Genomic DNA, 13,382 nt, shown 5'->3' with positions numbered 1-13,382 from the left:
TATACATGTAAAACATTATAAGTACACCAAACAGAATAATCAAACTGGTGAAGCATCTGTTTGTTCGTTTAAAAGGCTGGACAGTGTTTATGTGGTGCTGACAGCATAAACACGTCTGAGTAGGCCTATAGGTTGATGCTTTCCTTCATAATCACGCATCTCTACAACAGTAAAGATCACAGTCATTCCGCGTTCTCTGCATCGCAGCTCACGAAGATAGATACCGTTCATCATGTTCAGCTCAAAAGCACTGGTTGCCCCGACTTCCATTTTACAGTAGTTTTAACTGTTGCGTGGAATGCATAAACGACTCGGCACAGTGTATCTATTTCGAGACAATTTCTAGCAATTGATTGTGTCCACAAGGTTTGTTCTCCTAATCATTAGTAGCCTATTACGAACACCGTGTAGCCAACAAACTAATTTTCCTCTGTTGACATCGTATGATCTAGCACCGCCCTCAAAATGCAACGCTTACGTCAATGATATAAAATGTGGGTCATCCAGCCCCAATCCAAAAAAAAATCCAATTTACGTGCTGCAGCGGTACACTTTAGAGTTGGGCGGTACATTTAGCACCTGTCGAGTGCAAGCAAAAGTACGCAGTTATAAATATACAGCACTGCTCGTATCTGTCCGAGTAAAGCCAGACCTGAGTCCAGCGAGGATGAAAGTTTTAATACTGCTCTGCCTGGTGAGCGTTGCCATGGCTCAGTGGGTAAGTAGGATGTCTGCACACTCAGGCTTTATTGATTATGTAATGCGTCTGGGTCTGTAAAGGAGAAAACGATTGGAGAACGTGAAGATAAAGCAATCGTTAAGAGAGAACAGTCAAAATCTATCAGAGAAAATCTGTATGCAGAGAATTAAACACGGAACCGAGGGTGATGGAGCTGAATTCCCTCCTGTTATAGGGTGTAATAATATAAGTTTCAGCAGAGTGTTGCTCAAAATGACAAAGCGTCACGGGATCTGTCTTTGGTTTACTTATATTTTTAAATCGCGCTTTGAGGTAATTTATACAGTTACTACGTCGTTGACTTTTATATGCACATATAACGGGTTATATTATAAATGCAGGAATACGTTACATTGCTACTGGATTGTAACGTTATGTATAAATAGCCATACAAATAGATGTAAAATATCCACAGTACCCAATGGTAGTTACGGTAATATGACACAAATTCATCGCCTGTTTATGTTTCAACTCTCATTTCGCATAATTTTAATTCTACATGGTTGTATTGCTGGAATTAAAATATCTCAGTTTTCTCGTAATAATAATTTCCTATAATTCCTGTAATACTGTTTACTTTCCTTGATGACCAGTAGTTCAAAGACCTTGAACATGGGCCGAATCACAGTATATCTGGATAAAAGTCACATTCTGTTTACGTTACCTTTTCACCCTTTTGATGATTTACCAACAGTTCTTTTGGGTCACCGAAATGCTCACAGTCAAAGTCCATGGCTACGTGAAAAGGGACATGCATTTTAGGACACGGAATAATGAAATACCTTTTTTAAAATTAATAATTTAATTATTGGGTTATTTTAATAGTTTTTATTTTAATCAGTGGAGAGGAGTTTGTTATAATAAACTATTGAGACAAACAACAATAATAATAATTGATAAACAACAATAATGATAATTCTCTAAAACCTTGCCCAAAATATTGTCCATTGAAGTTGTAAAGTTGGATGGAGGAGGATGTTTGAGTGATACCTGAGGAACCATTTTGTTCCATTTTTTATGATTTTTCTCAGTGCCCCACTATTTTATAAATACAAAAAGATTTAAGCTTGTCATTTTGGGGTGTATGCAACTTACGTATAACAATTATTATGAGGGTAACATATTACTCATCCAATGGAGCAATAAACAATATCATTACTGACAAAACAGATAAGCTGCTATCTGTCCCTTTGCTGATTGGCTGGAGTTCACAATGATCTTCATAAGCTGATCAATATTATTCCTGATTCACCATTTAGTATAGAGTAGAGTAACATCAGGTAACTGACTGGTAGGGTCAGTCCCAGGCAGAATTTTAGACTTTTTGATCTTGTCTCCAGATTCATCCTTGTATAAATGTATTCCCTTTCCTACAATAAAGTCCTGAGTCGTGCCCTCTCAATGTTCTAACATCCTGCTGGGTCACAGCTGACAAATTCATTGCAACCACACATTCGAGTGTCTATTCTGCCAGTCTTGTTGTCTACCTATACTGTAGTGATGCACGGGTCGGCCCGAGTGCATACTGGCACTCACTCTCCATCCCATTCAGTAACTGTACAAGATACAGACTTTCTTGTGTGGTTGCAGCCAACGCCATGTATTCAGCTTCATATGTTGATAAAGCAACTGTGGCCTGCTTCTTTGATTTCCAAGAAATAAGAGGACCATTTTCAGTTAAACTAAAACAATATCCTGTAGTGCTTCGTCTGTCGCTCAAATCAGATGCCCAATCAGAGTCACTATATGCCACAAGTTTTAGACTTGCGTCACTTTTCCTGTAACGTAACTCGTGATCGATTGTGCCTTTCGGGTACCTCATCACATGTTTAGCTGTAAACCAGTGTTGTTCATCTGGCTCAGACAAATGCTGTGATAGCTTACTCACAACCCAGCTTAGATCAAGCCTAGTACATGTATTTACATAAATCAAGCTCCCTACTACCTCATGGTATCTCTTGGGATCAACAGGGTCAGTATCACTGTTGTGCTCTAACTTCTGTTCACATGGGGTTGACCTTGGTTTACAGTCTGACATGCCAAATCTATCCAGTACCTTTGAGATGTAGTTTTTCTGATTCATCTTAGCAACTCCTTCATCCTGCCTAGGAAACGTTTTAGTTTTCCAAGGTCCTTCATCTTAAATTTCGCGGTCAATGTTTTCTTTACATCATTCAATAAATCATCATTACTGGCAGCCATAATCAAATCATCAACCCAAATTAAAAGTACTGCTCTTTCTTTTCCAATTTGTTTGCTATAGACACAACGATCGGCTGGATTCTGTATAAAATAATTCTTACTTAGGTAATCATTCAGCATTTTGTTCTAATTTCTACCTGATTGTTTCAGACCATACAGTGACTTGTTCAGTTTACAGACTAGTTTTTCACCTGTGTCCGAATTCACTTCAAGTCCTTCTGGTTGTTCCATATACACTTCACATGCAGATAGGCGGTCTTAATATCCATCTGATGCAAGTCAAGATCATATTGTGCTGCCATTTGCATCAGAGCACGAATTGATGTCAGATTTGCAGTCCGAGAGAAAGTCTCCTTGTAGTCTACTCCCATTACTTGGTTCTAACCCTTGGCAACATATCTAGCCTTATAGGTTTCTGACTGTGTAGACCCATCCACCCCCCACTGCATGTTTACCCTCTGGTAGAGTAGTCAATGTGAATGTATGATTCTCCCTGAGAGAATCCATTTCCTCTTTCATAGCATTAGCCCAAATCTCTGACTTAGTTGAGTTCATAGCTTCTTTAAATGTTTGTGGTACATCATACATCCTGTAACAATAGTCAATGTTAATCAACACCTGGTCATTAGATCCAACATCAGATATGTAATTTTTGTTTGGTATTTTTGTCATACCCTACAAAGATTCCCTTATCACATCGTAAGTCTAACTTCTTCGTGTCATGTTTGTATGCATAGCACACAGATCCAAATAACGTCATCCTAGAAATATTCGGTTTCTTCCCTGTCAACGTGTAGTACGGAGTTTGTTTTGTTCTGCCATTAAAGCATCTCTTGCGTATTACTGCAGCAGTCATTACAGCATATGTCCACAACTCCTTTGGTAGGTTGCTCTCTATCAACATACACCTTGCCATATCAAATAGGGTTCGCCAGTTTCTCTCAGCCGTGCCATTTTGATGTGGCGAGTATGGTGCTGAGGATTCATGCCTTATGCTATTCTAGTTAAGCAATGGCTGAAACTCCTTCCCTGTGAATTCTGTCCCATTATCTGGCCTAATACACTTCACACTCCCATAAGGGGCTACATCGGCCAGAAACTTTTAAGTAGCTTTCACAGAGTCACTCTTAGCTTTCAGGAAATAAACAAACACTGTACTTGAGTAATCATCAGTAAATGCCAGAACATATCTGAACCCATCTTTAGCTACTGGGTCAGTAGGACCAGCCAAATCAGTGTGCACTAGTTCAAGTGCTGCTTTTGCCCGTGCATCTGATTCTCTGTTCCTGCTCTGAACAAATTTCCCTTGTGTGCAGATTTCACAACTCAGTTTAGACTTATCAATTTTACCCTTGATTTGCATTCCCTCTACAACATTCTGCAATTTGGAAACATCATCATAATTGCAGTGACCAAGGATTTCGTGCCAAGTTTGAATATCATAACAGCCGTTTACAACTATCATCTGTTTCATCACTTACAGTGTTCAAGTAATAAAGTCTATTGTATTCTTTAATGCCAAACTTGGTACCGCTCTTGTGGATGAGTTCGTCACGTCCTTGTCCAAAGTTGATTGAAGCTCCGTTGGCTGTCGCTGCTTTAACGGAGAAGATGTCTTGTGGATACGACGGAATATACAGCGCTTTCTCCAGCGTAACTTTCACCTGCTTTCTGTCGCGGTTCACTAGGCTCACCTCGGCGTCACCCCTCTTCAGCGCCACGCTCTTTGCCCTCATACCATCGGCCAACTCCATAATGTGTTTTTCTGGTTGGAATGTGTGGTCGAATTTCTTAAACTTTCGGATGTCCGTCATTATGTGCGATGTCGCTCCCGTGTCACCCATAAGCCCCTTGTGCTTCAAGCCATTTAGAAGACAGTCACTTGCTTTGAAGGCATAGCCTACTCGTGTTCTTCACTCTCAGCCTTCGTCAGCCGCTTGTTTCACGTTATCTCTCTTTTTGCGCCTGCAGGATGCGTCTTTGTGTGTTGAGTTTTTGCAGTAGCTACACCACTGTGCCTGTCTTTTCTGACGTTTGTTCGGACATGCCCAGGCCTTATGTCCCTTTTCAACACAGTTATAGCATGTAACGTATGGGCCTACATTCTTCTCTTTACCTTTCCAGTCCGGGGTTGAGGCACTCGCTTTCATGACGTTGTCATCAGAGCTAGCAAGATACTTCTCTGTGTCTACGAAACTTCTTAGCTTGGTTTTGAACTCGGCAAAAGTTATGTCTTCATTACCTTGGGTGACGTGGATGACAAATGGCTTAAATGACCCTGGTAAACCTTTCATTGCAATTAAAAGTCCGTCACTTAGTGTCTCGCCAGCATTCCTCAGTGCTGCAATTGCTGTTTCTGCCCAAATAATATAGTCTGTGACATATAGTCTGTTTCATTTGCAGTTTTCTGCAAGGACGTTAGCTCTGTGTACAGGTTAATCACCATGGGCTTCTCTTTCTCTGCATAATAGTCCCTTAATAGAGAAGTGACAAAGCAGTGTTCCTGCTAAATTGTAATTAACTTACAGAAACATTGCATGCAATAGGCTTTGCATTATAAGCTCTCCGAATTGCATGCTCCGGGTTAGGCTGTGATTACTAGTCCACCTTCTGCCTTTTCTTCCCCTCTCTCTGTCTCTCTCTCTCTCTCTCTCTCTCTCTCTCTCTCTCTCACACACACACACACACACACACACACACACACGCACGGGAGGGTGCAGGTCCTCTTATGCCCTGGCTGTCAATATTCTGCATTACCGAACTATAAAGTAGGTGCTAACCTGCATCTACCACACATCTCTCTGCACCCAGACTATAATTTATAATGCATTAGGCCAGGCCATAATAGCTAATAGGCTAAGATACAATAGGCTATTCCTTGCAATCAATGTATTATGCTAACGTTTGGGTAAACAGGCCAAAAACGAAATAGTGCAACACTGCTCACTTTGCTGTAGCCTATGGTGGCTCGTGCAAAACCTTGTTGTGAGTGTGTGTCCTTTTTGAAAGATGCACTAAATAAGAAAAAGTTAGCTCTTACTCTATGATATGGATGCCATTGCTATACAGGCTAAACTTGGCGGTTTGCGGGTTGGGTCGGGTTCGGGTGGTTGATTAACGCATCTTTTTGCGGGTTGGGCAGTGCGGATTGGCTCTCATAACGGATCGGGTAGGTGCGGGTATTAAAAAACCCTGACCCGCGCATCACTACTACCGTGAAGTGCTTCCTGTCATATATCTGTCAAGGTTCAAATGTGTTTACAATGGTTAACTCTAATTCAGTCATTAACCTTGATGTTTGTGAAACAGGGCCCTGGAGCAAGGATACCACTGAGAGACAAGGTTCAGAACAAGGTGAGCCTTTCTCACAGCTCTCTGAAGCACAGCACCATCTCCACAGCCCGCCCAGTGACATACCGTAAAACGTGCAATAAACGCCAAGGCGTTTATTTGCTTTAACTACTTAACTTTACCAGCGTTTATTGGAGACTCGGTGATAATAAGAGACCTTTGTTTATTTCACCTAAAGCCCTCAGGCTTCTGCAAGTTATTGGTAGCTGAACCAGGAAAATTCACCATGTTTTTTCCCCCAAGTAGCCGACTTAAACATTATACAGCGCTCTTGGGTAGCAACTCAATCAGGAATCACGAATAAAGTAAGTTAAACATTGTCATTGTAGCCTATGATGGGAGAGCACAGTCTGTAAGAATAGCAGTATCACTGTGAATTTTTAGGCTACCATGATCCGAAAGACAGCTTGTTTTGTTCGTTTATGTTTAATCTAATTCGTGAACAGATGAACACGCATAAGGCAAATTGAATTCACTAAAACAACCTCATTTAGCCTAATGTAAAAATTATTTGTGTTATTTTGTTTTTTTAGCCACAAAAAATAAATAGGACTACTGTAAACATTTTAACCCACAGCTCTTTCGTTTTATATTCAACGAAAAATAAATATAATTTTGAAAAAGGATACAGGTAAAATGCTTTCGTATACATACAATTATGATGTAATGCTTTGAACTAGACATGCTTATGAAAATGTTCAACATTTTTTTACAATTCAGTTAAAAAAGGTACATCAGTAGTTCATTTAGTGCAACTGTTCTGTTCTGTTCTGTTGATCACTGTCTTGTATAGGAAAATGCAGTGCAGCCCACCACAACATTTAGTAAACATAGTCGTTAGCGTTACACTTACAGCAAAACTGTTGATGTTGCCATAATTTCAAATTCTAGGTTCCAAAGGTTGGCCAAGATGCAGCACCCGGTGGCACAGGTGAAGTACAAATCAAGGAACACTTGGACTGTTTTGTGCTCTTCTGGAGGCACAAACAGAAGAAAAAAAATTGCTTGATATGAAAAACTACGACGGAGTATTAGGGCCACATTGAGGGAGAAACATTCTGAGATTTTGAGAATAAAATCATAAAATTACAACAAAAAAGTCATAATATCACAACACGAGTATCAATATCACGAGTGTTATTTTAGGGGGGGATATCAGAAGAAAACCGCACTAGACCATTTCATATGTACTGTATGTGTGAGCTCGTTTCACCTGTATCTGAATGAGAGTTTCATATGTGTGCGTGTGTCTGTGAATGTATTTCATATGCGTCTGTATGAATATTTCATATGTATGTGTGAGTCGGTTCCACCTGTATCTGTATGAGCGTTTCATATGTATGTGTGTGTCAATGTGTTTCATACAAGTCTATATGCGCGTTTCATATGTATGAACGCACCCGTTTCATGTGTAGCCTATCTGTATGAACACTTCATAAGTATGTGTGTGTGAAAGCGTTGTGTCTATATGAGCGTTTCACATATATGTGTGTGAGTTTTCAGTAGTGTCGATGCGTGTGTGAAAGTTTCACATGTGAATGCATACGTGATTCATATGTGTATGTGTATCAAAAGTCTGAAATATTTCCTAAACGGCCCCTCATACCATTGACTGTCCTCTGGCCCGTTTTGTTGGTTGCTGATAACATAATTTTCTATAAATTGTTTTTTTTCCCTCAAAATTTTACGATTTTATTCTCGTAATATTACGACTTTTTTCTTGTAAAATTACGACTTTATTCTCGAAATCTCAGAATTTTTTTTCCCTAAATGTGACCCTAAGACTCCATCGTAAATAACAAGACAAATTTTCACATACATTTTAAACTTATTAGAACCATTGATATTGGTAATAATGATGTGCAGTGCAGTGCTTCATTTATGGTAAATATGGTGTATGTGTGCCTGAGTAGCTGGGAGCCTTACTGCAGGGCATTCTTGGAAACAGAGTAGTCGCATCACAAAAATCACGATTGTCCTACGCAATCTAATATTTCAGTGGTTGATTATAATATACGCAGCATCCAAGTTTTTAGCAGTTTGCCCCAAAATTTTAATCTGCACTACATACAATTAATATTTCTTACTATATGTACAAAGTGAAGGAAGTACAGGATATATAATGGTAATCTGCATATCTACAACAAAGTACATTTTCATTTGGTGCAGAGTGTCATTTATCTTGCTGTCAACCAGCAGAAACTAAATATTTTCTTGAGCCAATACCTGCACTGAATTGCATTAAGGAATGCTAGTGATGTGTTGCATTTATAAAATAATCCTTGATGAAACTTTGACAGTGTAACAGACATCCGCTAAAATAGATAACTGTCTGCATACAGTATAATTGGAGGATACACTGTGTCTTTGGTGCATATTTACTCAACATGCTGCACACTGTTGCAGATATGGTCTGCTATGGCCTGCCCTTTCCTTCTCTTAAGCATTCTTAAATTTACTGGATTTATAATTCAGCTTCATACTCAGTAAGTGCCTATGTATGTATTTTTATTTCACAGTTCATAAATGTCGATCACCTGAAATTGTTTACCCCATTCATAAATATATTTCCCAGCCCTAGACTAATATATGAAAATGGAAATATTTACATATTTTAAATATACTGACTAAAATGTATTCTTTAACATACATTTCTAGATATATACTTTTGTTGTATGGGATTGCTTAGGTGCAAATATATGACCATGTTCTACTATGTGTTTCTTCCCTAGCTCCCCACACTGAGGAAAGGAGTGAGACAGTGAAATTCAGGGAGCCTTCACCAGCATAAAGACCACCTCAAAGGATGCATACAGCATCTTTGCTTTGGACCAGCACAGAAGACAAATACATGCCTGATAACCTGGTCTTCCAGAATTAATCCAGACATGTTAAGCCCTCATGCATTGCATAGCGCAAATATTATTATTGGTATATGCCTGCTGCTATGATATTAATAAGATGAATGAATCATGCCCTAAGATTTTAAGGCCTAACAAGTGCCCTTGCTTTGTGTAGAAGAAATGAATTTTTATGCTAACACAAATACAAATTGCAGTACAAATTTTTTCTCTTAGTGTTTTTTCAGTGTAAAGCCTCACACTGGAACAATCACTTTGGAGTGAATGATTTCTGGTGTATTTCTAGAAATACAATATAATGTAATTGGACTTCATTACCTTTACAGAAACAGAGCTATACATTATCTTTTTAGGCATTCTCTGGCATAAGTACCAAATGTTCAAGTAATGCTATTACGCTCAGAAAATGCATCTTACTATATTTAAACTGAGTCTAACAATCCTATAGCACCAGGATGAACTAGTTAGCTGACTGAATCCTTTCTAAAAACTACAGGTACATAGAATTAAAAATGATGCAGTCTTATTTGAATATTCCAGTGTCTAGCAATGTCAAGCCTAGTCTATGGGTGGTAACTTTTTCACTGTTCTGGCACAATTTCTAGATCCAGATAGTTTGATCAGCTATTACATCAAATTCTTTTCCATACTGACACTCTAATTTATTACCTCTCAACATAATCCTATTTTACATTGTTATTGCCCACATGAAGAACTGCAGCTTGGTGTTGAGTTTCAATAATCAGGTGATTACCCAGTTCTGGCATTAATCTTTTTTTATTAATTCTAAATGGTTTGAACCATCGCTGACTTCAGTGTTATTGGCAAATTTAACAACTTTTTTTATGTCCTTGTTCAGGTTGTTTAGATAAACCTTAACTTCACTTCCACAACTCGTTGAACTACTGTATTTCCTCAGAAGAGATCCCTCTTACTGTTTTTTCTTTGTGTTCTACTCTGAAGCCAATTTTTAATCCAGTTTGAGGTAACTCCATTAACTCCTGCGGGTTTTTACGTTTTACAGTAAGTTGCAGTTATCTTATGTTAGAACATTGTGATACCTCCCTCAGATTATTTTTACTGTCTCCATTCTTCCCTTGCTCTTTACACACTCAAAGTGAGCAAGTAAACTACACCCCAGTATCCACAAGAAAGCAAGCACATAGGTACAGTCTTGGAAATAATTTTGTTAAATGAAAAGTAAACTTTATTATTCCTGAACCACAAAATAGACTTCTTTGGTTGTACAAATTCACTAGTTACAGTCTTGGATGAGCTATACCCCCTGATCTCCACCCTTTCCGTTCCACCCTTGTGGAAAACAAGAGCTCCCCAAGAAAATGCAAACAAGAAAATCAAACAACAAATAAAATTCCAACATTGTTCTGTGTAAAAATGTAGTGAATCCCACTTGTTTGGAAAATCACAGTTACCCAATTAAAAAAAAAAAATCATTCACCAATTAATTATGGCCCAAAGTTAATTTCAGTCAGCAAAAGCAAACAAAGAGTTAAAATTAGTCATTTCAATTCAGCAACAACTATTTACCATTCTTTAACAGAGCTGTGAGATTTCTCATCACGGGCCACTACAGCAGAGACAAAGTGAAAGACGGCTGTGGAAATAATATGAGGAAATATATTGCAAAAAAAAAGAAGCATCCAATAACTCAGCCAATGTACATACAGGGAGCTCCCAGTCTAGACCCTGTCCAGCCAGTGTGACAGTCTTCATAGCATTTATTGTCCACATAGCTTGGCTCAGTTTTGACCATTTCTTGGTTTCTTTCAGTATCTACATTATTCACATGATAATAGAGCATTTCAGTGGCTTTAGATTTCATGTAATCTTAGAGAGAGAAACCCTTCACCTGCTACCTTCATCAGCCTGAGGGGATGAACACCAGACCACCGGGAGGACAGATATGTCAGATATATCAGATTAGCCTCCGTATATAATGTTTAGACATTATTATCCCATACCCCCTAAACGGAGAGAAAGGTACCATAAGTAAATCAGAAAGGATATGTGCAGACCTGTGACAGCCATGTATAATTTAACCTCTATTTATTGGTTCTTTCAATGTTCATCATCTGGCTACACAGATTTCTGGTTGTGTGTGTGTGTGTGTCAGCTTGCTGGGCTCGCCATTGTAGTCACAATTGTTGAAATAGGAATGTTATGACAAAACTACATGGTCCAGGTCTTGGGTTGAACCTGTGCTTGGGTCCTCAGAAGACTACTGCTTCCCTTAAAGGGGCCAGTTTGCCTTCTTCCAAGACTATCAGACAAAACAAAAACCTAATGTTTTGAATATCATTCTTATATTTTTATTTTATTAAACTCAAAATGATGCAATGTGCAACACAACTAAATAAAATATTGCATTAGGCTGACCAACAACCTGAAAGGTTGGTACCTGTTTGTTCCGTCTGTCAGAGAAAGAGTCTCTGTACCTTACCACCCTGGAATTGACTAAGTAACAGACGCTCATGGGTGAAGGAAATTCATCGCTTCATTACAATTAATGGGACAGAGGGTTTCTGAATGAACTGAACACCTGATTGCTGTGCTTTAATGATATCCTCTCCAGACTAGTGACAGCATCTGAAGAGTCTATCCCATAACTCCTGCATTCAACATGGTGAAGATCACAGAACTGTACAATCACAATGTACAGTTCAGTGTGACTCTACTACTTTCAGGCGAATCCACTTTAATACATTCAGCTATAATGTAACAAGCACCATATTACCACCATATTACGTTCCACCATATATTAATTGATATACCTTAGCATAGTTATACCTTTGACCCACAGCCTCAATTTGTGACAAATCAATAAGTCCAAAAATGAAATTCTCATGGGAGCAACCAAGTTTTCTTAGCATCACAAAAAAAGGATAATTATATTTACAGAAATGCGTCTCAGGTTTGCAGCATCCTTTCACAATCCTTGCTTTTCCTGATGAGAGCTAAAACAATAAATTACTTTAAAAGTAATAAAATGTTGTTTTCCTTATAAAACCACATGATAGCAGTGCAATAGAGAAGTGTAGTGTTTGAATTGCCCTGTGTTCAGGTGGCAGTGAAGGTAGCAGAATATGTCACTTCAGAGAGTTTGAGCCCCTCTCTTTCCCTCCCTCACCACCCCAAAACCAAACCCTTCAATTTTACAACCAGTTCAACAGAAAACCTTCCAAAAAAATAATAAAAGATGTGCAGTAAGTAGAACAGCTATGATTCATTTTTCTTCTGCATTTTTTTAAAACTGCAAGAATCAGAGGAGGTGAAAAAACAGGTTAGTCTCCAGTTAAAATAATTCAGCTTCTAAAAAAACTGAAAAAAGAATGAATATAAAACTCAAAAAAATGGATTTTCTCATGAAAAGCTAGTCCCCCCTCCTACACTTTCCATCTCCTTTCACAGTCAGGATCTACTGTGGTTATGGTTTTTCCACATCTGGGCCAATTGTCTGTTGCATGCCATCTACTATCAGCAAATACAGGACACCTTCTGTGTGAGTATCTCCATGGAAACATGTCTGTCTGCTTGCGGTGCAAAAGTATTTCTTTGTCTCTGTCCATTGAAGTAGCGGCAGTGGTTTGGTTTATGAACTCTGGCCTGCCTGTAATGTAGTGTATTCCTAACACAAATGTGTGTGTGTGTGTGTGTGTGTGTGCATATGTGTGTTGGTCTTCTGGTCCTGGCAGTCTGTTTTCTTGAAGTAGATGGCGTTACGTGGGCACGGCTGTTTCCAGGCTGCGGCGGCCTTGTCTTAGCCTGCGTTTGTTGCTGTAGAGCGCCATCTCCTCTAGGGCAGAGGAGGCAGACAGCTGGGGAGGCACCTCAGCCTCAGGAGGTGCAGGGGACACTGCAAGAAGGCACAAAAGAAGACGGGGGTGTCGCTGATGAGCAGAAGTACCAGGAGAGCCCAGCCGCGAAACCACAGCCTCATACACACACCCACACACCCGTAATCTCGATGATTCCAACACAGGCGCTCTTTGGAAGAGGAGCAACAAATGCACCACAACTGAGAAGCCACTATTTGCCCGGTCTTCGGACAAGCTCAAGAGAGTACAGGCACAGTGATACCCAAGAGAATCAAGTGAATATGTATATATTACATGTATCCAGAGTTAGTGCTGGAAGGGCTTTCTAATACTTGTGTCTTTAACAATGTCTTCAGTGTCACTCCTCCCTGTGAACTGGTGAGGTGTATGAGG

General features: G+C 39.3%; 1 protein-coding gene and 1 long non-coding RNA gene across 4 annotated transcripts in view; one reads left to right on the top strand and one right to left on the bottom strand.

The window, feature by feature from the left end:
* Nucleotides 1-522: 522 nt before the first annotated feature.
* On the top strand, nucleotides 523-9,924 carry LOC118772609. Its single transcript, XR_005004706.1, has 4 exons — nucleotides 523-718; nucleotides 6,251-6,295; nucleotides 7,184-7,223; nucleotides 9,025-9,924. It is a non-coding gene; the product is annotated as an uncharacterized LOC118772609 (long non-coding RNA).
* A 286-nt stretch (nucleotides 9,925-10,210) lies between these two features.
* LOC118772608 (protein scribble homolog) overlaps nucleotides 10,211-13,382 on the bottom strand; it is a 118,911-nt gene continuing 115,739 nt past the window's right edge. For all 3 annotated transcript variants that reach the window (XM_036521097.1, XM_036521099.1, XM_036521100.1), the window contains one exon: nucleotides 10,211-13,027. In XM_036521097.1, the coding sequence (XP_036376990.1) occupies nucleotides 12,891-13,027 (137 nt within the window). In that variant the 3' untranslated portion in view covers nucleotides 10,211-12,890. The remainder of the gene's footprint in view (nucleotides 13,028-13,382) is intronic.

Source organism: Megalops cyprinoides, chromosome 2, assembly GCF_013368585.1.
Source record: "Megalops cyprinoides isolate fMegCyp1 chromosome 2, fMegCyp1.pri, whole genome shotgun sequence".
In the NCBI taxonomy this organism is placed as follows: Eukaryota; Metazoa; Chordata; class Actinopteri; order Elopiformes; family Megalopidae; genus Megalops; species Megalops cyprinoides.
Note: the sequence above shows the minus strand (reverse complement) of the source record. Positions and strands in the feature narration are given on the sequence as shown.